Source organism: Onychostoma macrolepis, chromosome 25, assembly GCF_012432095.1.
Source record: "Onychostoma macrolepis isolate SWU-2019 chromosome 25, ASM1243209v1, whole genome shotgun sequence".
NCBI lineage: Eukaryota > Metazoa > Chordata > Actinopteri > Cypriniformes > Cyprinidae > Onychostoma > Onychostoma macrolepis.
The window spans coordinates 1,741,682-1,767,766 of record NC_081179.1 but is presented as its reverse complement, the minus strand read 5'-3'; the positions used below and the strand labels follow the sequence as shown (position 1 = coordinate 1,767,766).

General features: G+C 34.9%; 1 protein-coding gene across 1 annotated transcript in view; it reads left to right on the top strand.

The window, feature by feature from the left end:
• Positions 1–26,085, top strand: part of nell2a (neural EGFL like 2a) — a 115,066-nt gene that overhangs the window by 31,036 nt on the left and 57,945 nt on the right. Inside the window, exons 8-12 of the mRNA XM_058766330.1 lie at positions 1,425–1,553; positions 9,589–9,691; positions 12,603–12,697; positions 16,104–16,209; positions 18,635–18,763. Coding sequence (XP_058622313.1) covers positions 1,425–1,553; positions 9,589–9,691; positions 12,603–12,697; positions 16,104–16,209; positions 18,635–18,763 — 562 coding nt within the window. The remainder of the gene's footprint in view (positions 1–1,424; positions 1,554–9,588; positions 9,692–12,602; positions 12,698–16,103; positions 16,210–18,634; positions 18,764–26,085) is intronic.

The window sequence follows — 26,085 nt, the reverse complement described above, 5'->3', positions numbered from 1 at the left end:
TATTTTATTTTATTTCATTTTTTAATTGTTTTTAATACATCAGGTTAAACTAAATAAAAATGAAACGTTAATTAGCTTAAATAAAATAAGTTTAAATTTTTCTGTATATTTTTAAATTAAAGTATTTTATTTTATGTAACAATTTTTAATACTAAATATATTAACATTTTTTAAATAAATATTTTATTTAAAAAGTATAGTATAGTAATATATAGTATTATTTTTATATTTTACATTTTCATTTAAATTTTAATTAAAATGTACGTAATTTTTGTGTAATTGTCATTTTTGTATTTTTCTTAATGTAAATATATATTTTTCTTAATATTATTTCACTTTTAGTTTTATTTTAGTACATCAAGTTAAATTCAATGAAAATAAGAAATGTTGGTAACTAGCTGAAATAAAATGTTTTTATAAATATTATAAATATATTATATATTTCATATATATTATAAAAATATTAGAAATATTTTTAGATTAAAGTTTAAAATTTTATTTTGATTAACAAAAATGTTTTTAAATATATTTTGAATGAGTTTTATTTTTAGATTTTCCATTTTAATTTCAGTTACAGTTTTAGTCACTTTGTGGTGTTTTTGCTATTTTTAGTTGTTTTTGTGCTATACTAATAAAGTTTTTATACATTTTATTTCAGTTTTAGTTTTAGTTATTTCATTACACCAAACTGAACAAAATTAAAATGAGAACTGTTCTTTTAATATTATATTTGACTTAAGTTAACTAGATACTTAAGTGAAATAGTTAACTTAAGACTAACACACACACACACACACACATATATATATATATATATATATATATATATATAAATATATATATATATTTTTTTTTTTTCTCAGTGTACTTTTAAATATATAGGAGGCATTTCAAATATTCAGTATAACTATCATCTAATGTGTCTGGATATATTCCATATGTTGTGTATATGGGTAATTCATACTGAAAAATAAAAAAAACGTTTAGAAACTCAAATGTATAGTTCTGTATCTCGTTTGCTATCTCAGATTCAGGAGTTAAATTGGTATTAAATGTTATTTTCGATGTCTCAATCCTGCTCTGCAGTGAGCTGGCAATAAATGCGGCGTGTTTCTCCGCTGTTTGTTTGACAGATGAATCCGAGCCCAGTTTCTGCGAACATCTGGCTTGTGTCTGTGCTGTGAATTTAAAGGCTTGTTTATGGTGTTGTAATAACTCACAGCTGCCAACCGCACAAAAACTCTGCCGCCGATGAGGAAAAACTCTTCTGATCAAGCGTGTCGGAATAACACCGTCGTATCAGCCGCTTAATGAAAAATGCAAACGGACGATCGCAAATAATCAATCAACTGCAGCCGTTTTCTCGACTGTTTTCTGTCAGAAAGTGAGTTTAATTGGGGTTTAATCCGCTCTCTCTACTGCAGCTGTCTCTGGCCGAGGAGAAGATGAAGGGTCTGGACTCCTGTTACTGCGAGAGGACATGTCACGTGAAGGGAGTGACCTACAGAGAGGAGCAGACCTGGACCGATGGCTGCAAGAACTGCACGTGTTCGGTGAGTCTGAGGGCTCGTGGAGTACTTACAAATGACAGATTACATGATGAAATTTTTTTTTTTCTTTCTTCTTTATTTAACCAGGCAAGTCAATTAAGAACAGGCAGTTATTTTCAATAACAGCCTGGCAGGAGAATTAATATCTCCTGAGAAACATACAAACATACATTACAATACATAAAGCACATAAAAAAAGAATAAGATCTCAGTTAAAACATTTACGGGTTGAGGACAGAACACTCACTAGTCATTTTTTTAATTAGCATACTGGAATATTTGTGTGTACTTTCGATAGCTTTTGTAGCACATTCCAATCATTTGGGGCAACAAATTAAATAGCAGAACGACCATAAGTAGATTTCTTTCTAGGGATAGTCAAGGAAATATAATTAGATGATCTAGTTGTATATGTATTAATATGAGGTTTCATCAACTTTTGAAGATATTCCGGTAATGAGCCTAGCAGTACTTTGTAAATAAATATATACCAGTGAATTTCCCGTCTTGTATGCAATGATGTCCAATTCAAAAGAGAGTACAATCCACAATGATGCGTTCTGTAAGGTGCATTAGTAATTAATCTAATTGCTGCATGATACAACACATCTAATTGTTCCAGAACACCTTTACGTGCATTTCTATATACCACATCACCATAATCAAACAAGGGCAAAACAGTGGATTCAACAAGATACTTCTTGGCTGACGTGGTAAGTCATTAAAAGCCTCTTGAATATTATTAAATCTATCCTGTGCCTGTTTTAAAACTTCATCATATGACGATCCCACAGCACAAAGAATAGTATTATCCGCATATAGGTGACTATTGGTTTTCTGACTACAGATAACCTGAGAAATATTATTAATGAAATTGAAAACAGGGTTGATGCTAACACAGAGCCCTGAGGGACCCCTTTATTAATAGTTAATGGTTCGGATAACTGTTGATCAATCTTTATATTACCCTATTATTACCCTATTATATTTTGGGATCTGTTGAATAAATAGTTAGACAACCAAGATAAGGTTAAATTAGACAATTAGTTCGTAACATAATCTAGGCTACTCATTTTAGGTAATGTATTCTGAAAACTTTTTAGATTACTTTTAGATTACATTTTACCTAACTTGTTTTAAATTTACCATTCATAATCAATAATACATTTCACAATTACATTATTTGTTTCATACATATATAGCAAAGTTTTTTATATGACCATTCCAATATATTGTGAATATAGTTAAAGCTAAATGATATGACAGACAGTAGGATTTAAAGGATTTAAAAGATAAGAATTAGGGAGAATAAATTAATTATGAATAATTTACTGACATTGTGTGAATGATATGTAATAAAAAAAAGTAAATGTAATCAGATTATGAACATTTTAAAATGTAATATAATCAAATTACAAGCACTTAATTTTTGGAATCTAAATACGTAATCCAGATTACATGTAATCAGTTACTACCCAGTGCTGCAGATATGTGTGTCAATGGTGAAGCTTTTGATACTTGAAAAAAAAAAAAGACAAAACTGCAATGGGCTAATAATAAACAGAACGTGACTATCCGCTGGTGTGGACGCTAATACAGTTATTGTTATAGTCACCATTATAGCTGTCTTTATCATAATAGTTTGAGTTATTGTTATAGTTATAATTATAATAATATTTATTGTTATATTTATCATTATAAGAAAAAGTATATTTTTCTGTATCATTATTATTATAGTTAAAGCTATCGTTATAGTTATAATTATGGTTATAGTTATTGTTATAGTTATGTTATAGTTATAGTAACATTACAGTTATGTTATGATTATAGCTATCATTATAGGTATATATTTTTTATGGTTATTATTATAGTTAAAGTTTAGTTATCATTATAGTTATCAGCAGTGGCGCCTGCAGGTGTACGGCTGTACGCACTGTGCATACCATGAGCGCTCAGACTGACCTGAGATTTGCCTCGCAAACAATTCAGTAGTTAGTAGCTATAATGTGTCCCGTGTTACTGTCGACTGAACCAGCCTTGCCATTAAATATGAATTTATCAGTCTTTTGCACGCTAAAGTCAATTTCTGCATATAAATAGGCTATGCCAAATAGAAACAGAAAATCGTGCTATATGCACCTTCAATATAAGCAGCTATACAATTATAGGACAAAATTTTACATATAGCCTATGCCATTATAATTTGTGTTTTATTTTTTAATTGTATAGAATAATAAAATAAAACGCTAATTATAATCGGGGCTGTTTTAGGCTTTTCCTTATTGTTATATTTTAGACATCTATCAATTACGGTGATGAAAAAAATGACTCGTCATCTCCTTTGGAGAGAATGTGCCTTTAGAGAGAAATGCATCTTTACGGATTACATAATGAAAGAGTTTCTATTTTCAATTTGAAGCTTTCTATATATATATATATATATATATATATATATATTATCATGTCTGAGAGGAAATTCGCTGGGTTTCGGTTCATCATTGTGGAGCGCTCCTGTTCAAGACGGCTGAAAGCACATCCTCTGTTTTATATTTATTTTATAAAAGCACAACATTTTGTTGATATTGTGAGTGCACACAAATAAAAGTAGACCCTTTACAGTTCCGAATGATGTAGATATTACTCTTACCTTTATGAGCAAAAATGACGGCGTAGCCTATAGTTGTTTTCACTGTTCGAAAAAGTGATCGTACTGGTGCCTCCATGTCCTGCAAAGTTCAAGTTCAAGTTCAAGTTGAGCTTTATTGTCATTCTGCTACATGTGTGGACATATAGTGGAATGAAATGTCGTGTCTCGCAGGACCACAGTGCTACATACTAGTTAGACATGAGATACACATACAGCAATGCAAATATAGGAAAAACAATAGAGCTATACAACAGTTTAACCATCTGACTATACATATATTATAAATACTATAACTACTATACCTAGTTGACTACACATACACAAACTGAGACTGTACAAGAACTTTACATAAATACTGTACATGAAATTGTGCTAAAGAAATATTTGTACATGAAATTGTGCAAAAAATATATATTTTGTACATTAAATTGTTCAGGAGAGAGATTTTGTGGGAAGCAGCGCGTAGTGCAAAAGATTTAGAAGTGCAATGCTCAAGTAAACATATTATCTTATTCAGTCTTTGTAGCAGGGAGTGTTTATAGAAAGTGTCTAGTGTGCATATAGTGGGACGAGTGTGTTACTACAGGTGGTTTGTATAGCCCACTCACCTGTTTGTAGCACACTCAGAATTGCACTTAGGAAAATTGTGAGTTGGGGGGCAGCGTGAAGAGCAGCGGGCTGAGCATACAGCGTTGTGGGGCACCTGTGCTCAGTGTGGTAGTGCTGGAGGTGTTGCGGCCGACACGGACTGACTGAGGTCTTGCAGTTAAAAAGTCCAGGATCCAATTACAGAGGGAGGTGTTAAGGCCCAGCAGGTTTAGTTTGTGAATGAGCTGTTGTGGAATTATTGTGTTGAATGCTGAGCTGAAGTCAACGAATAGCATTCTAACATAAGAGTCTTTCTGTTCCAGGTGAGTAAGAGCTAGGTGGAGAGTGGTGGATATTGCATCGTCCGTGGAACGGTTTGGACGATATGCAAACTGGAATGGGTCCAGCGTGTTCGGGAGACTCAACTTGATGTGATGCATGACTAACCTCTCAAAGCACTGCATCATGATTGGGGTCAGTGCTATGGGACGATAGTCATTCAGACAGGACACATGTGCCTTCTTTGGTACTGGGATTATGGAGGTGGATTTGAGACACGTGGGGACGACTGCATGGCTCAGCGAGGTGTTGAAGATGTCTGTTAAGACATTCGTCAGCTGTGCAGCACAGTCTCTCAGTACACGTCCAGGTATGTTGTCAGGGCCCACAGTCTTTCGTGGGTTAATCCTGGATAGGGTCTTCCTTACATCGGCTGGGGAGAGACAGAGTACCTGGTCGTTTGGAGATGTGGGCAGTTTTTGTGCAGGTGTGTCGTTCTGCATCTCAAATTGTGAGTAGAAGTGGTTGAGTGCCTCTGGTAGGGATGTGTCATCATCACTGGCCTGTGGTGGGGCCTTGTAGTCAGTTATGGTTTGAATGGCTTGCCACAGGGTCCGAGTGTCTTTACTGTCGCTGAAGTTGTTGATTTTTTTAGCATACTGATGTTTTGCCTTCTTGATGCCATGAGACAGATTGGCTCTTGCTGTTTTGAGGGCTGCTTTATCTCCTGATCTGAATACTTCATCTCTGGTCTTTAGCAGCCCATGAACCTCTGCTGTCATCCATGGCTTCTGGTTGGCACGTGTGGTGATGGTCTTGGTGACTGTCACATCATCTATGCACTTTTTGATGTAAGCAGTCACAGTTTCAGTGTACACCTAAAGCGCGCTTCAGCTTCAAATCTTTGCACAAACGATTGGATATGCATCTAACAGCACGCATTTATCTAGGTTAAACATTTAAACTAACATCGTGATATGCTTGAACTGTCTATTGAATATCTATAGATTTTATTTTAGGCAAGTCGTGATGATTTGAGAAGGCTAAATTGATCAAACATAGGCTATGATCAACTTACTGTCTGCCGCTGGACGCTTGGTCGTTACTTAAAAAAAAAAATAAAAAAAACGTTGTGTGAGTGTGTATGTGTGTGTGTTTGTGTGCGCGTGTTTTGTGACATATGAGGACACAAATTTGTATAATGACATGGGTATGACATAGGTATTACAAGGAGAAGGTGACTTATGAAGGCATTTCCTCGTGTCCCCATATTTCAAAAGGCTTATAAATCATACAGAATTAGTTTTTTTGAGAAAGTAAAAATGCAGAAAGTTTCCTGTAAAGGGTAGGTTTAGGTGTAGGGTTGGTGTAGGGCGATAGATTATATGGTTTGTACAGTATAAAAACCATTAGCTCTAATCCACTTCATCCAACGCTGTTTTGTTCTCTGTTGTTTTCATCTGTGAGCATGCTTTTGATAGATGTATTTTACCATTTTGTTGAGTTTAAAACGTGTGACACATTCGTTCTGGTCTCACTGATCATTAGGTCCTCCCAAAAAAAAAAAAAAAAACCCGGAAGAAATCCTGCAGGCGGCCCTGGTCATCAGTAAGGTCACAGTTATTGTTACGTACGTTGTTAGTGTTATTGTTATGATTATAATTATCATAGGTATATTTATTGTTATGCTATCATAATAATTCATTCATTATAGGTGTATTTATCATTATAGTTATCGATAAAATTATAGTTATTGTTATAATTATAGTCATGTTATGATTACTGTTATAGTTATTAGCATAGTTATCATAATTATCATATAGGTATACTTATTGTTATGACTATTATACTTATCATTATCTTTATTGTTATAGTTATCATTATGATTTAAATTTTAATATAGGTATATTTATTGTTATGCTATCATAACAATCATACAGTCAATCACATTATATAGTTATATATATATAATTCATTGTCATATATATTTGTCTTTATGGTTATTCGTTAAAGCTATCATTACGTTAATGTTATAGGTATCATTATAATTATAGTTATAGTTATCAAATCATCATGACTATAGTAATAGTTATTATTTATCGTTATAGTTACCATTATAGTTATTGATACAATAACCATTTTTATATTATCCTTATCATGATGGTCACGGCTATAATTACAGTTTTTGTTATAATTATAGTTATCGATATAGTTAGGATTATAGTCATTGTTATCACTATAGTTATTGATACAGTTACCATTATAGTTATATTTATCATTATAATTATCATTATAGCTATCATTATCAATGAGATCGGTCCGCTGGTTAATTGGAATTTTCCATTCCATAGCGCAAAGTCACATGATTTTTTGATGTGCTTGGAGGAACTTGGCAAACGTGTTTAACCATTATCCATTATTCGCATTAAACCTTTTTCACATGAGTAAAACGTGTTTAACCATTATCCATTATTCGCATTAAACCTTTTTCACATGAGTACAAAATGAGTACCCAAAGCGAGCGTAAAAACTTTTTTTGCGAATTAAGGGATTTTTAATCGAAATTTGGCGTTTCCATCACACGTTTCTCATGCGATACTTCAAAATGTGCATTATAACAGAATAATGGAAATGTAGCTACTGCTGCCAAAAGTATCCGCTCCGTTTGCGCTTGGTACCGCTGAGTCACATGATGGGACGAAAACAAAACACAGCAGAAAGCAGGGAGGAGGAGTAATATCAGATGTGAAAGAAGCGGCGTCTAGACACAAACAGACATGTCTACTCTTTGATGCAATGGTAGCAATGTTTTAAGTGTAGAGGAGAGAAACTTAACCTAAAGTATCGATTAATACCAATGTTGGTATTGATATATTATCAATATTAGGATCAATCTGCCCACCCCTAGTTTATAAACCAAGGTTTACTAGTTGAGTGGCGCACACACGACTAGACGCAGTTTCCTCGCCCAATCACACAGTCTGCAATTAGCTAATTAGAAGTGCGCTTGCATGTCGAAGTCAAAGGTCAAACATGACAGCACATTCCTCTGACGCCTGTCCTCACAGTGTAGCAAACGTAATGTAAACACAGATGTGAAGCAGGTCTCGCTGAAAGCTTTCTCTCTCCTCCTTCTTTTTCACTCATTACACATTTATTATCTGAGAGTAAGACGAATATTTTGCCGAATGCAAAGTGACAGACGGAGGGATTCTGTCCTATCTTTAGAAGTCCCTGTGCTCTTCTGACAGACGCTAGCCGGTCTCCAGCGCGCTCAGTGTGTCCAAACAGACAGCGATCGCGGTTCGGATGCGACAGACGTCCCAGTGTAACTACCAACAGGAAGATAGTGAGATCCGGACAGTCTGTGAAAGGAACGTTATCTTAACTTTACTTAAAGTGACGGATGTCGTGCTTTAGGGAGACGTGAGTCCCTTTACACCCTCTAAAGCAATCTATTTTGGGATTAAATATGGATTTATGTATATACTGAATGCTGTGTCATATACTGTGTTGAGTCTTTTTTTGCTCTTATCTTCCAGTAACACATTTCATATCGAACAAACTGAAACATCATTAAAACAAAGTCAATTTACTTGAGAAGTAAAATAGTGTAAAATATTAAGACCTGTTTTCAGAGAATATATATTGAATTATGTTTATTTTTTTAAAATAATTTACATATTTAAAAAAATTAGCCTGAATTAAATAATGCAGTTCTATATATATTCTTTAAAAATCTTAATAGCATCTTAATATCTTTTCTGATTCATTTAGCGATTTATTTAGTGAATCATTTAACAAATAGTTATCACTATAGTTGTACTTATCATTATAGTTATTGTTTTATAGTTATCGTTAGTTGTAGATGTCATTATAGTTATTTTAGTTGTAATTATTGTTATAGTTATCATTATAGTTACCATTATAATATCGTTACAGTCATCATTATATTTATTGTTATAGTTATAGTAACTATAATTACAGTTATCGTTATGGTAATTGTTATTAGTTGTTAACTATATTACAGTTGTCATTATAGTTATTGTTATAATTATAGTATTATTATTGAAGTTTGTGTTATCATTCTAATTATTAGTTATAGTTATAATTATAGTTGTCATTAAAGTTGTTGTTATAGTTATAATTATAGTTAAGTTATCGTTAACGTTATAAGTATAGTTACCAGTATAGTTTTTGTTATTGAAGTAATTGTTTATCATCATTATAAGTGCAGTTATAATGTTAAATGTTAATTTATAATATAAATCATAGTTACAGTTATTATAGTTATTGATATACTTATCATTATAGTTATCGTTATAGGTAAAATCATTTCATAAATCATTGAATTAATCATTTTGTGAATCGTTAAAGGGTCATTATTATGAACAGTCCTCACAGAGCTGTTGCACTTGTACATTAGCAAACTACAAAAGTGTATCTTGACTGCCGTGTAACAACAGCTTCATCTTCAGTAACTAACGACTCACCAGCACTGACTGAACGTTTGCACTTCTGTAGAATGGAACGGTCCGCTGTGAGAAGATTCTGTGCCCCCTGCTCGAGTGTCCTGATGGTACGACCCCAGAGTATGTGACAGGAACCTGCTGCAAAGAATGCCAGTGTGAGTACAAACACACGCAAACACACACGCACACACACACACACACACACACAACTCTGTATAGCTATCTTTGTGAGGACATATATTGACACAATGCAATCTCTAGCTCCTTACCCTAACCCTAACCTTCAGAACTAAGTGCCTCACCCAAACCCTTACCCTAAACCTACCCTTTATCCTATTATAACCTGATCCCTAAAACCAAGTCTTGACCCTCAAACAGGCCTTTAAAGGGGTCCAAGAAAGTGAGGACCAGCCAAAATGTCCTCACTTTACAAGATTGTCCTCACTCCGATGGTCCGGCCCTCACAAAGATAGCTGTACAAGTGCACACACACACACTCAAATGCACACTCACTCACACACCCTGCTCCGTGTATATGTTCTGTCACTCCTTATTGCCAACAATAGCACTTTTCTCCCATCACACACACACACACACACACACACACACTTGCATACACACACACACACACACACACAAATACACAAATCTGCACACACGAATACCTTTGCACACAAACACACACAAAAATGCACACACGCGTGCACGCACACACAAATGCACACTCACACACACACACACACACACACACACACAGTACAGTACACACACAAACACCACACACACCACTCTGTGTTCATGGTCTGTTCTGTCACTCCTTATTGCCAACAATAGCACTTTTCTCCCATCACACACACACACACACACACACACACACTCCATACAACCGCCTCCACAGGGTTGCCTGACAACTGACCACACACTTTTGTTGCTAAGCTACATCCACACTCCATCTCCAGAGGTGTCAAGCAGCACATTTACATATTCAAATCAATTATTTATCACAAGCCAATAAACGCAGCCCTGCAAGGGTTATGCAAATCTATACTTGATTTTAAACATTACTTTAAAGCTGTTTCAGTGCAAGCTTTATGAAGTGGAAACACAATCACAGATCGGCTGGTTTGTTATTCAGCACTGAGGAATCAATCAGTTAGCGTCGCCTGATGAGCTGCTGTCTCTGAAGCCCAGTGTTTGATATGGGTCATTATTGTCACAGCTGATTTATTCGGTTATAATTAAGAAGTGAAGATGACCCTGCTGTATTATTAGTCATAGTTGATATCCATGCAAATTTCAGAGTTAGCGCTCATTTCTGCAGCGCAAGCCCATTTTGTTTTAATCCTGCATGAGTTAGTTTACATAGAAGTAGCAAAAATGTACAAAAAGTGAAAACATAACATCATTTATAAATTAAATATCACATACAAATATAACACAGCTTGCCTGATTCAACATGAAAAATATAAAATCATTTTTTTGAGCTTGTTGAATTTTGCATGCAGTTCATGAATATTTATTATTTGCATAGATGAATTTACATATATTTACATAAATGTTTAAATATACTATTACTTCATCAAGATTTCTCATATTTCTCATTCATACATACAGTACATACATATATATATGTACCCATATATGTATGGGTAGTTGACGTATCAATGTGTCCTATGGTGTGACGGAAAAATGTAAATAAAAAAATAAAATAACCTCTTAATATTTGTGATTTATATTTACATAGTTTTCCCATTTGCATGAATGAATTCTTCTGTATATCATTTTACATCAATATAATTTTATTATAAAATGTTATAAAACTTATACAAGTGCTCTATAAATAAATGGTTAATTTTATTATTAATAATGCATCCTGTAATCTTAATTTTAATAATAATAATATAAATGATATATTTATTATATCATATAAGCTTTTGACGACATTCTGAATGTATCACGACTAAATGTAAACAACTTATAAATGTATCACATTATGGCAGCAAAACCATTTCATGTTTACTCTTGGATAATTAGTGTACTGTAATTACACTAGTATAAGTGTTAGGTAACTCTCCATCCCTTCTGAAGTAAAACTGTCTGGTTCAAACTCCATTTCAGAGCTTCAGCTGAATGTTTCACTCAAAACAAACATTAAAGATTCATTTCTGAATATAATTTTTCATTTGTGGTAATTTAGCTGACATGTGCTGACAGATTGTTTTCATCAGACATCTATAAAGCGTTCGCTTCGGTTCTGATGGTGTTTGTGGCCATTCGGCAAACGCTTTGCTTCAAAGCGTCTCTGAGTCTTCTGTATCTCCAGAAGATTTCTCTCCAGAACGTTTTGGCTGCTATTTACGGGTCGCAACGCTCTCCTACTGCGCCGGGAAATCTCTTACATCTTACTGCAGCAAACTTCCTGGAACAAAAACACAAACCTGCAATTAAATAATATGACATTTATGATCTACTAGAGCTTTAATTATCAAATTCACTTACTATAATTACTGTTCAAGGAGTGTTATTCAATGCCTAATGGTGATATCAATGAAATAAAGAGTTAAAAGTTATGTTAGCAGATATTGTTAATGTGCGTTTAAACCAGCAAACTCTCCTCAACAATGCATGAGGACTGTTTTAGCAAACAGCAATAATGATTCATTTTAAACTATATAACAGGTTCTCGGTGAGGTTTTTTCTGTATGCCGAATTGTATTTGAAGTTAGAGGAGGAAATAATTGCCGTCTAGGGAACAATTATCTCCTCAGACATCTTGTAATCGTTGGTTGTTTGCTCCAAATTTCCATACCGTAGCATTTCTTTCTCACATTAATAGTGCAGGTTTGATTTGTGCTGCTTGTGTTTCTGCTGAGTCACGTCATGCTTATTTCTAACTAAATAGAATGCAAATAAAATTGACTTTTTTGTCCATACTATGAAAGTCAGTGGGGTCCAGTGTTGTTTGGAAGCCAATTAACTTTCATTGTGAGCGTGTTGCTCTGAGTGTTGTGTGTTCATTCATGCACAGGAGTTCACATGTGTGTGTTTGTTGTTGTTTTTCTGCAGCGATGTGCTTGTTTTCGGAGCAGACGCTGGTGGAAGGACAACGCTGTGCTGTTCATCATCCCACCGCGGGACTCTGCCAGCTGTTTGAATGCAGGGTACAGATCTCTCCAAACACTGCCGTAGATTTACACACAAAAACAAAAAATGAATAAAAACATACTTATGTATATACACTGGTGTCAAAAGTATTCACATTCATTACTCAGGTAGAAGTATAGATACTAGGGTTTAAAAAGACTTCTGTAGAAGTTGAAGTATCAACTCAAGCTTTTTACTCAAGTAAAAGTGTAAAAGTACTGGTTTCAAAACTACTTAAAGTATAAAAGTAAAAGTAATGTAAGGAAAAAAAATGCCATTAAGGACAAAAGCTTAGGCCGTGCCACAGCAGCCTATTGTGCACTACCCCACCTCCTCAAAAAAACATTTTTCTAAAGGCCATAATGACTATAATGTTATATTAAAATGTTAATGTTGAAAGATTTGGGATGCACTAGGCTACCTGTTTCAGCCGCATATATGCCCATTAAAAATGAACGCATTTTAGTACAATGCAAATACATTAAAGAACCATATATGTGTACTACTGAGCATTAACGTGTTTCATGGAGCGGAAGATATGATGACTAGTTGCCTATAAGTATTGTAATGGTGCAAAAAGTCAAACTTCAGAGGCATGTCATCATTAACCTTTATTGGAATGTAAATGTACACCCAAGCTTAGCTGCAGGAATCTGCGAGGGCAACGGACAAGAAAATTGCTGTACCCAGGGCAGGCTTAGTAACAATTACCCTTGTATGGTTGTCTATATACAATAAACATTAGTGCTGTCAAAATTAATGATTAATCCAAGTGATTAATCAAAAAAAAAAAAAAAAACATCTCAGTCCTGATACCTTCCTGGTTTGTACTATGCTCAATTCTATAGCTAATGGCAACAATGCCACATTTAACTAGAAGATGTAACAAACACTTTGGACTCAATGCTGTATGTACAACAACAGGGTAATCTACATCAGTTACATTTCGCTCGAGCTCTCTTCTTGAGTCTCTGCCACGGACATCTTCGTACTTGGCTACATACGTCTGCTATGTCCAGTGTTGGGGGTAACGAGTTACAAAGTTAGTATAGCCTACTTAGCACAACATTGCCAATCGCAAACGCTAATTTATTCAAACGTCTCTCTACCGAACTACTTACTGTAGCTTAATTTGCGGAGGACGAAGAGAAAGCACCCGTTTGATAAATGAGCCAGTAGTGGAGAAATAATAACTTTTAAGAAATAATCTTTTTTGAGTAACGACCCCAACACTGGCTATGTCCTTGCTGGAGTGTGACGTGATTTGTGTCATGTGCAGGTGTGATGGATCGCGTACAAACCAATAGGGTGTCGGAATGGTATATGTTTATACTTCTCATCCAACCACAATCAAATTCACTCTATCCGGATGGCACGATTTATCTGGATAGGTTTTTTTTTTTTTTTTTGAACGATGAGAAGCCGGAATGAAAACAAGCCGAAATGAAATAGGAGTAACGAGGCTATTTTTAAAATTTAAGGAGTAGAAAGTACAGATAATTGCGTGAAAATGTAAGGAGTAGAAGTAAAAAGTCGGCTGAAAAATAATTACTCCAGTAAAGTATAGATACCCAAAATTTCTACTTAAGTAAGGTAACGAAGTATTTGTACTTCGTTACTTGACACCTCTGTGTATATAAATATATATGAGTTCTGGCACGACATTCTAGATGGCGCAGTCTGTTATGTCTAACTCAATCTGACCTAATGACATCATTATCACATGGCACAGCTGATTGGTTCTCTCCTGTACTGGTAGCCAATGAGTTCGCTGCTCAACATTCAAATATATGACTAGTGCTTGCTGTAGCAGTTTGCAGCGTGCTTCAGAAACCCTCCACCTTCCCCAGCTCCACCTGTATAGATCTGCTACGAGGTGATTCATGTATGCTATGGGGGTTATTACATATATGTTATAAGTGCAGCAGCAGTATTTATTACATGCTCACAGCAGCATGTTGTGGATGTATTGGCAGTAGCAAGTCTCAGTAATATTCCGGCAAGACCAAATACATTAACATTGTCATATATATTACCATGCCAATCCCGCCAAGAGTTGTCATGGCAGATATATATATAGTATATATATATATTGAATTTAAGTATTTACATACTATTTAGCAGTAAGTCAAGTCAAGTCAAGTCACCTTTATTTATATAGCGCTTTTACAGATTGTGTCAAAGCACTTAACAGTATCAATGTATCAGTGGATAGAGTGTCAGTAAGTATTGAAACATAAGTATTTAAAAGTACAAACATTTTACAAAATAAATAAAACTGTATTTATATTTTATTTACAGTTACAAGAATATAAGTATTTATATAATATTTAGTAGTATTTAAATATATAAAAGTAGTATATGTTTAATATGTATCTATCTGCAACTTCCTATTGTCTACCCAGAAAACTCTAGCAACCACACAGAGTACCTTAGCAACTGCCTAGCAACCACCCAGAACACCCTAACAACTGGCATAGTACCCTAGCAAATTCCTAGCAACCACCTAGCAACACCTTAGCAACCACACAATGTACCCGAGCAACCACAGAGAATACACTAGCAACCACCCATAACACCCTAGAAACTGCATAGCAACCACCTACAAAACCCTAGCAACCACACAGTGTACACTAACAACCACCCAGAGTACCATAGAAACCTCCCAGAATACACTAGCAACCACCCATAACACCCTAGCAACTGCTCAGTAACCTCATAGAAACACCCTAGCAACCACACAGTGTACCCTAGCAACTGCCTAACAACCACCTAGAACACCCTAACAACTGCCTAGGAACCACCAGGAGTACCCTAGCAACTGCTTGGCAACCACATAATACAGCCTAGCAACCACACAGTGTACCTTAGCAATCACTTAGAATACCCTAGCAATCACCCATAACACCCTAGCAACTGCATAGCAACACCCTAGCAAACCACCCAGAGTACTCTAGCAACACCCTAACAACTGCCTAGCATAGTACCCTAGGAAAACACTTAGCAAAAACCTAAAACAGCCTAGCAACCACCTAGCAACACGCTACCAATCACCCAAAGTATCAGCAACTGCCTAGAAACCACCCAGAATACCCTAACAATCACCTAGGAACCACCAAGAGTACCCTAGCAACTGCCTAGCAACCACTTCAAACAGCCTAGCAACCACCTAGGAACCACCCAGAGTACCCTAGCAACTGCCTAGCAACCACTTCAAACAGCCTAGCAACCACCTAGGAACCACCCAGAGTACCCTAGCAACTGACTAGCAACCACATCAAACAGCCTAGCAACCACCTAGCAATCACCCAGAGTACCCTAGCAACTCCCTAGCCACCATTCAGAAATATTTATCTATATAATTTTTTTAGGGGAATGATAAACAGTTTCTTTCCATGACGTTTTTTTTAAATTTTTTATCAGGATCGTACGATGCACAGAGTTGCGAGCTCTGAAGACTGTCCGCAGCTCACCTGCGCTGAATCTGATCAGATCACACTGACGAACAGATGCTGCAGAGTCTGCAGAGGTATGGAAGTGCATCTGCCTTTATTCTGAACGAAAAACCTCTGGGAAAAGTTACTTATCGTTACAATACGTACTATGGACCTTTTTTTACATTTCTGGGTTTCTTAGCAGTGGAAGTCGTCATAGTTGGGTTAACTTCAAGAGCAGTGGATGGAAGAGTACCACAAATATATTTTTTGCATTGAGAGTGATTGAGACTGATAACGGCAGTCAGAAGAAAGAACAATGTCAAATTTACGGTCGCTCCCATAGACACTGCATTAGAAACACCCTCACATTAGTGTTAACTAGTTTTTTTTTTCAATTTGATGCAAAGGTGATAAAGTATAGTGTTTAGTGCTGTCAAACGATTAATTGTGATTAATCGCATCCAAAATAAAAGTTTTTGTTTACATAATATATGAAAGTGTATTGTGTATATTAGTTATGTATATATACAGTGGGGCAAAAAAGTATTTAGTCTGCCACCAATTGTGCAAGTTCTCCCACTTAAAAAGATGAGAGAGGCCTGTAATTTTCATCATAGGTATACCTCAACTATGAGAGACAAAATGAGAAAAAAAAAATCCAGAATATCACATTGTAGGATTTTTAAAGAATTAATTGGTAAATTCCTCTGTAAAATAAGTATTTGGTCACCTACAAACAAGCAAGATTTCTGGCTCTCACAGACCTGTAACTTCTTCTTTAAGAGGCTCCTCTGTCCTCCACTCGTTACCTGTATTAATGGCATCTGTTTGAACTCGTTATCAGTATAAAAGACACCTGTCCACAACCTCAAACAGTCCAACTCCAAACTCCAGCATGGCCAAGACCAAAGAGCTGTCAAAGGACACCAGAAACAAAATTGTAGACCTGCACCAGGCTGGGAAGACTGAATCTGCAATAGGTAAGCAGCTTGGTGTGAAGAAATCAACTGTGGGAGCAATTATTAGAAAATGGAAGACATACAAGACTACTGATAATCTCCCTCGATCTGGGGCTCCACGCAAGATCTCACCCGTGGGGTCAAAATGATCACAAGAACTGTGAGCAAAATCCCAGAACCACACGGGGACCTAGTGAATGACCTGCAGAGAGCTGGGACCAAAGTAACAAAGGCTACCATCAGTAACACACTGCGCTGCCAGGGACTCAAATCCTGCAGTGCCCCAGATGTGTCCCCCTGCTTAAGCCAGTACATGTCCGGCCCGTCTGAAGTTTGCTAGAGAGCATTTGGATGATCCAGAAGAGGATTGGGAAAATGTCATATGGTCAGATGAAACCAAAATAGAACTTTTGGTAAAACTCAACTTGTCGTGTTTGGAGAGAAAGAATGCTGAGTTGCATCCAAAGAACACCATACCTACTGTGAAGCATGGGGGTGGAAACATCATGCTTTGGGGCTGTTTTTCTGCAAAGGGACCAGGACGACTGATCCGTGTAAACGACAGAATGAATGGGGCCATGTATCGTGAGATTTTGGTGAAAACCTCCTTCCATCAGCAAGGGCATTGAAGATGAAAGCGTGGCTGGGTCTTTCAGCATGACAATGATCCCAAACACACCGCCTGGCAATGAAGGAGTGGCTTCGTAAGAAGCATTTCAAGGTCCTGGAGTGGCCTAGCCAGTCTCCAGATCTCAACCCCATCGAAAATCTTTGAGGAGTTGAAAGTATTTTGGCCCTAACCTTATGGGCCAAAATACCAGCAACAGTGTGTGAAAACCTTGTGAAGACTTACAGAAAACGTTTGACCTCTGTCATTGCCAACAAAGGGTATATAACAAAGTATTGAGATGAAATTTTGTTATTGACCAAATACTTATTTTCCACCATAATTTGCAAATAAATTCTTTAAAAATCCTACAATGTGATTTTCTGGATTTTTCCCTCATTTTGTCTCTCATAGTTGAGGTATACCTATGATGAAAATTACAGGCCTCTCTCATCTTTTTAAGTGGGAGAACTTGCACAATTGGTGGCTGACTAAATACTTTTTGCCCCACTGTAAATAAGCACACATGCATGTATATATTTAAGAAAAATATGTTATGTTTATATATTAAATATATTTTGTATAATATAAATTATATGAATATAAATATATACATGTTAATACATGTAAATATTTTTAAAATATATACTGTGTGTGTGCATAATAAATGTACACAGTACACACACATATATTATGCAAACAAAAACTTTTATTTTGGATGCGATTAATCGCGATTAATTGTTTGACAGCACTATTAGTGTTATAAATGCACATACATTTAAAAAAAATTAAAATCGAGGATTTACGATGCTGATGACCCTTCAACGCGTCGTCACAGGCTTGTGAAAAGGGTCCATAGACAATAATCGGTGTGTAGTTTGACCTTTAGCTTGTCAGTGTTTCAAGTAGCATGAATCCATGAACACAAATCTCCTCTGTCTGGGGTCAAAGGTCACGATTTCTGCACCGAGGAGAACATCTGCACGGAGAACTCGGCCTGCGTGAACTTAGACGCCGGAGCCAGCTGCAGCTGCAAGACCGGCTTCCGGCCGCTGCGCGAGGACAGCGCCTACTGCGAAGGTGAGCCGTCAATCAAACGATCCGCCGTATAATCCCTTACTGCAGAACACGTGTGACATTTGCATCCGCAGACGCTGCAGGAAATCCATCGTAATTACAGTGCGCTGGGAACAGGAATTTAACTGCATTAGAGCTGCCGGCTGATCTTAATATTCCAGGATATACATTATTATTCCAGGACATGTGTATAATGACTCCTCTTGTGATAATTGGATTTTTCTGCTGGTAAAATGACGCAGAATCGAGTGTTGACATAAAATAGGTCGCACTGATATAACATATATAGACTTTGGGGATTGAAGTGTACCAATTTAACACATTGATTTAGCACAACTTAGTATTACATAAAAACAAGATATATATTAAATATTATTTATAGTAATGATAAACTAATATTAATGTTATATGATAATGTTTTAGAATTAATATTCTTAAATATAATATTAATCATTCATTATATTAAAATATGTAATATAATAAATATGACCAATTATTAAAAATATATTTTTAATAAATATAACATTATAAACATATATAACAATTATTATTATTACACAAAAATAATATAATAAATTAATGTAGTACAATTCATTGTAATAAAAACATGATATAAATTGTATGAAATTCAATTAATATTAAAGTAATATTAATGTATTAAAATTAATAGCAATAATATAAATTATTAAATATAATATGATTAATAAATTCTAGTATTATATTATAAATAAAACACAATCATAATATAATTAATTTGGTACAATACGTTACATAAAAATATAATATTTAATATAATAAATATTGTTAATTATGAATCATGTAAAATTAATATTCATGTAATATTGTAATATGTTACATTTAAAATTATACATTGGGGATTGAAATTTACTAGTTTAACATTAATTTAGCACAATTTAGTATTATATATAAAAAAACAAAATATATATATGAAATATTATTTATAGTGATGCTAAATTTATATTAATGTTAATATGAATTAATGTAAAACAATAAATATAATATTGATAATAATTAATGTTAATATATTATAAATAAATAAATATAACAATAAAATATAACAGTTTAGTAGCGCTCATGACGCAAGATGCTAAAAAACAGTAATGTCTGATGTGCATTCGTGAACAAAACTGCTTCATGAATGTGAAATACAGTACGCTGACATCTGTTTGATGCTTTTTCCATCTGTCAGATCGATATGCGATTAGTTTGACTTATTAATCATCTCATCTTGTTATTCTATCATTAATTCAGTGACATTTCTGAGTTGACTGACGGCTCTAAAAATAAAGAATTCTCCGTAACCTGTGTTCGTTTTGATGCACATGACTAATTAACCAAGTGGCATTATTGATGCACGACTAGCATCCGTCTTGCTTCGGCATCTTAATTGGCTGCTATTGCGTACGGCTGTGAGTAAGTCATCAATGTCTCCCTCCACCTTCCTCATCCTGGTTTTTTCCCTCTCAAAGCCGAGCCGAGCCGCGGATGGCCTACTTTCGGTGAATGTCTAATGACTCGGGCCGTGTTTCTGGGGACACGGCGCCCCCGTCACCTCCCGCGCATCAGACGGATCTCTAATGAAACCTGTTCATCTCGCCGGCTAAAAATAACCTCACGTGCACGGCCGGTCAGGTAATTATCAAAGACCGAGAGGATGTGAATAATTAAAGATGCTATCAGACACAGCGAGCTGGACGGTCCTAAACGATCCCAAGGGACGCTGTTCTGGACGAGCGGAGGGGAGAGGAAGAAATCAAAGTGTTTTGAAATAAAGTGGCAGCAATATAAGCCATGTGTAACCCAGAAACAGAAACGCCGGCAGTGTCCCACTTCCACACTCATTTGTCACCTCTTTCTGTTTAACCTTGCTGGTTGGGATGCAACACCTGGTGCTGAGCTTTCCATCATTAGCTGGAGGACGATATCTGCTTTTAGCTTTGCAAATCCCACACATTTGTCCATTCTAGCTCTTTAATGCAATAAACATCCTCTTTTTGGGCGACATTTCATAGTTAGAGCTGGGCGATATGACCACAATCCTATATCAATTTCACCAGCTATTTTTTTCTGCTAGAAATCCAATTTAAAATGATTTTTAAAATGTTTGATCAACTCAAATCAAAAGATCAGGTGATTCTTATCAGATAAATATATCATAAATATATATATATATATATATATATATATATATCAAATTTAAATAAAAAATATTAATTTAACATTTTTGGAATAAATTTGGAAATTCTATTTAAAAAGATTCTTATATTAAATTATGTTTTTCCCAGACATGAAAATATCCAAATGATGTGTAATTAGTAACCCTTTGAAATAATCAATAATTATTTTGATTATTTATTCATTTTTTTGGGAAAGTGTGTGAAAACTTGTGTTTTATGGTCGGTCAAAATTGTGACCGGTGGGATAATGTGTATACTGAACATATTTCTGCAGTCATAAAAATTATTATATATCTTAGCCCAGCTATTTTAAACTGTTTAATCACATTCTAATTATAATATGTATACTATGTATATTTATTATGTATGTATAAATGCACACATACAGTATATATTTAGAAAATATTTACATGTATTTACATGCATAAATGTATATTTATATAATTAATATTATATATAAATATATGTAATATATAAATGTAACATTTTTCTGAAATGTATACATGCATGCGTGTGTATTTATACATACATAATACATATACACAGTACACACACGTATATAATGTAAACAAAAACTTTTATTTTGGATGCGATTAATCATTTGACAGCACTAATATATATATATATAAATATGTATTTAAATATGTTATATTTATTCAAATGCATTTATTTAAATTCACATTATAACTCTTTAAAATTAAAGTAAATTAAATATTAATTAAATGATAGAAATAAAATATAAATAATTTTTAAACATAAATATATTTATAAAAATATTTTTTTAATAATTTATTGTTTTATATTCATCAATTTTATTTTAAACATTTTATTCAAATAAATAATTGCATATAGAGAGAGTTGAGATGCATTTGAAGCTGTTTTTGTACTAAACTCTGCTTCACAGAACAATGTTTTGTCATGTAAACGTACAAGAAAATCTCTACCATCAAGCATCAGGCCGTATATATCATCATATCGCTCAGCCCGGCCATCAAACGCCTCATTTCACTTGATATTGACACGATTTAGCCGGATAACTCAAACAATGTCCCACAACTGTCAGGAACCTCATGATGTTGTTGTGAATCAGAACATGCAAAATTTCATCAAAATCCCCAAACACCCCAGAGACTGAGACGAAACTTTCCCGTCTCCAGCATCCAGAGCTTCAGAAACACGTCTGCTTTCTTCATTATGCAGGCAGAGGAGCGCCAGTCTCTCTCAAGAAGCGTGCGTGGCTCTTTAAAGGCGTCATGAGCATTGCCGTCGAGTTAAAAATAGCACATCTGTGCTGATGAGATTGGGCCCGTTTCAATATTTCATGCGGGAGGTTGTAGGGCGTGAGCTCGAGGGAACAGCGCAGCTTCACACTGCTTTACTGCATAATAAAGCTTTGGAAGAGACTGCTGGACTGAGAGGGTGAAGAGCGTGCTGATTATAACACGCTCAGAGTTACAGTAGATCTGATCTCAAACACACCAAACTGCTTCATGTGGAGACCAACGGGACTAAAGTTTGGGCAACATTGAGCTTTGATGGTTTTATGCTTTCGGCAGTCAAACATCAAGCTGTTTTATGAAGAATTTAATGTCATTTAATTATGAAAATGTGTAATTAGTTAATTTATTGTAATAATAATAATAATACTATAGCTCAAGTGTATGAGTATCAAGAAAAACACTATATAAATGTATTGAATTAATTAATTTTAAATTCAGATTAGAATAGCTTAAAATGTATATTAAAATATTTTATATTTATGAAAATGTAGTTCAATATATATATATATATTTAGTAATAAATAGTAATACACTTTTTAATTTATTTCCTTATTTATTTAAATTCACATTGTAACACTTTAAAACAAAAATAGCATTAAACTTTGTCTTTGTAGAAAATGTAATTTTCATGGTATAATGGTCTTGGCAGCCAATAATCAATCATGTTTTTTAGTAGAGATAGGAATTGTGATTAAATGTTTAATTATAAAAAATTAGTAAGTTAATTTAAGTTAATTAGTATTAATTTATTTACTTAAATTCATAAAATGTATTTATTAAGGTATTTTATATTCATTAAAATGTGTGTGTATATATCAGACATAAGGATGGTGAAGAATTTAATAGTGAAATTTAATGTTGAAAATAATGTTAAAATATGTCAAATTGAAGTGTCCACTTTGCCAATTACCTGAAATCTAACTATCCTGAAAGAAGTCTCTTCTGCTCACCAAGCCTGCATTCTTTTAATAAAAAAGCAGTAAAAATAGTGAAATATTATTATAATTTAAAATAACCATTTTCTATGTGAATATATTGTTAAATTATCATTTATTTCTGTGATGCGTTGCTGAATTTTCAGCATCATTACTCCAGTCTTCAGTGTCACATGATCCTTCAGAAATCATTTTAATATGCTGATTTGCTGCTCAAGAAACATTTCTGATTATTATCAATGTTGAAAACAGTTGTGCTGCCCAATATTTTTGTTGAAACCGTGATACATTTTATTTTTCTGGATTTTTTGATGAATAAAATGTTCAAAAGAACAGCATTTATATGAAATGGAAATCTTTTGTGACATTAAAAATGTCTTTACTGTCACTTTTGAAAATGCGTCTTTGTTGAAAAGTATGAATTTTCTCAAACCAAATGGCAGTGATTGAGAGCAAAAGTGCTTCTTGATGTCTAGCTCTTCAGCGTTTTTCACACGATCGATCCATTCAAGCGTCTGAATCCTGCAGAATAGCTGTGTGTCCTTGACTCAGCTTCATCTTGTTAATTTGCAGTTATTCTAGCCATTTAAATGAGATCTATCAGAGGCAGAGAACCCGGCGAGCGATGTCATTTCCTGTAGGTGATCGGGGGCAATTGCCAGCGATTGTAAAATTTCAGTTAAATCTCAAATGTAATTACTGTAGATGAGATGAAGAGAGATGTGTGTGACGCTGGTTTAGGGAAGATCGTATGGCTTTAGACAGAAAACAGTCAGAATAGAGAGCAGACTGAACTCGGGTGACTTATTAGGTGACTTAACACTCATTCAGTACATTTACATGGACAACAGTATTCCGATTTTAACACGCTTAAAGGGTTAGTTCACCCAAAAATGAAAATTAGCCTGTGGTTTACTCACCCTCAAATTATCCTAGGTATATATGACTTTCTTCTTTCAGACGAATCCATTTGGAGTTATATTAAAAATTGTCCTGGCCCCTCCAAGCCTTTCAATGGGGATAAGCGGGTGCTTTTTGTCAACAGTCCAGAAGACGTGAAATAAAGTGCATCCATCTGTAATAAAACGTGTCTCACACGGCTCCGGGGGGTGAATAAAGGCCTCCTGTAGCAAATCCATGCATTTTTGTAAGATAAATATCCATATTTCAAATGTAATAAACACTTCTCTCTCAGTTCATCTAACTGCCGGAAACAGTTCCAGTGGATGACGTATGATGTATGTGTCACGTGATTAGTGACAAACACGGAGAGAGAACAAAATAAAATGCCGGTCATGAACTAGAAGCACAAAATGTGAATTTGTAAAGAAAAATGTTTCCTTTGCTCCTGTAAACAAACACACATATATCCTGCGTCATCCTCCGGAAAAATATTAATATTTCAAACGTAATAAACACTTTTTTCTCACTTCTGCTGGCTGTTGTACGTGCAAGCCTTTATTCACGCCCTGGAGCCGTGTGAGGGACGTTTTATTACGGATGCATGCACTTTATTTCACGTCTTCTGGACTGTTGACAAAAAACACCCGCTTATCCCCATTGAAAGGCTTGGAAGAGCCAGGACAATTTTTAATATAACTCCGAATGGATTCGTCTGAAAGAAGAAAGTCACATGCACCTAGGATGTAAAACATGGGCTAATTTTCATTTTTTGGGTGACTTAACCCTTTAAGACAATACTCTGATTAAGAATCTACTATGTAAACAGAGATTTTTGATTATCTTAATCCGGCGAAAGTCATACTTGAAGTAAACACAAATCGAACTAAGACGTGGAGTATTCCTATTTTAGTCACATTATCGAAGTGCAGTATTGTAGTGATGTTACGTTCAACACGGAAGCTCTGAAGCTTGTATCAAAAAAACAACACATTTCACATTAAAGCACTGTATCGGAGCTCGATTCGTTTTGAGAAAAGCACGTGATCTATGACATCCAAAGCTTTCGCCTGAAAACCACGTGACTGCTTCAGTATCTGGTTCAAACGAAGCGAACCTCAATGCTGTTTCCTTTACATTATGTTACATTTTAATGTGTTAGCATTGTTTGTTTTTTTTTTTATCGAAATTTATATATTGAGCTCAAAAATTAACTTTGGCCATGAAATAATGGTCTAAGGACTGAGGCAGAGTTAAAATAAACAGATCATAGATTTAATTTATGAATTTATGCTTTAGTTATTTTAATCAATAGTTCAGCCATGAAACTCTAGATGGCGCAAGCTGACGGGTTGTTAACGTAGCTGATGATATTCAGAGAGTTAAACGACTTGGCAAAAGCTGATTGGTTCATGCTGGACATACAGCCAATGAGCTTAATGCCTTGCATTTATATGCCTGGCTAGTATCCACTGAGATTCCCACTGAGTTCTCTGAAGCCCTCCCCCTTCCCCAGCTCCACCTGTATAGATCTGCTACGGGTTATTTTACATGCTATTGTGCAGCAGCAGTATGTCTTAAATACTCACGGCACCGTATCGCCATATGCATTGGCAGTAGCAAGTTCCTGTACTTGCTTGCAGCAGCAGCAGCAATAATCTTCAACTACAGCAATAACCAACAGCAGCAGTGTAGCAGATCTATTCCGCCAAATACATTAACATTGTCATATCCATCACCATGATAAACTGTTCCGAGAGTTGTCATGACTGAACTTATTTTAGTGCCAGTACACACCGACACAAATGAATGACTTTGACAGTGACCATTACTTATATAAAATATAATTCAATTCAATTCAAGTTTATTTGTATAGCGCTTTTCACGATTCAAATCGTTGCAAAGCACCTTTACAAACAATTCAAGTTTCTACAATATATTTAGTAGTAGCTTATGAGTGGTGACTATGTCAAGTTGATGTACATATGGCAGAAATGTACGGTAAAATCAGG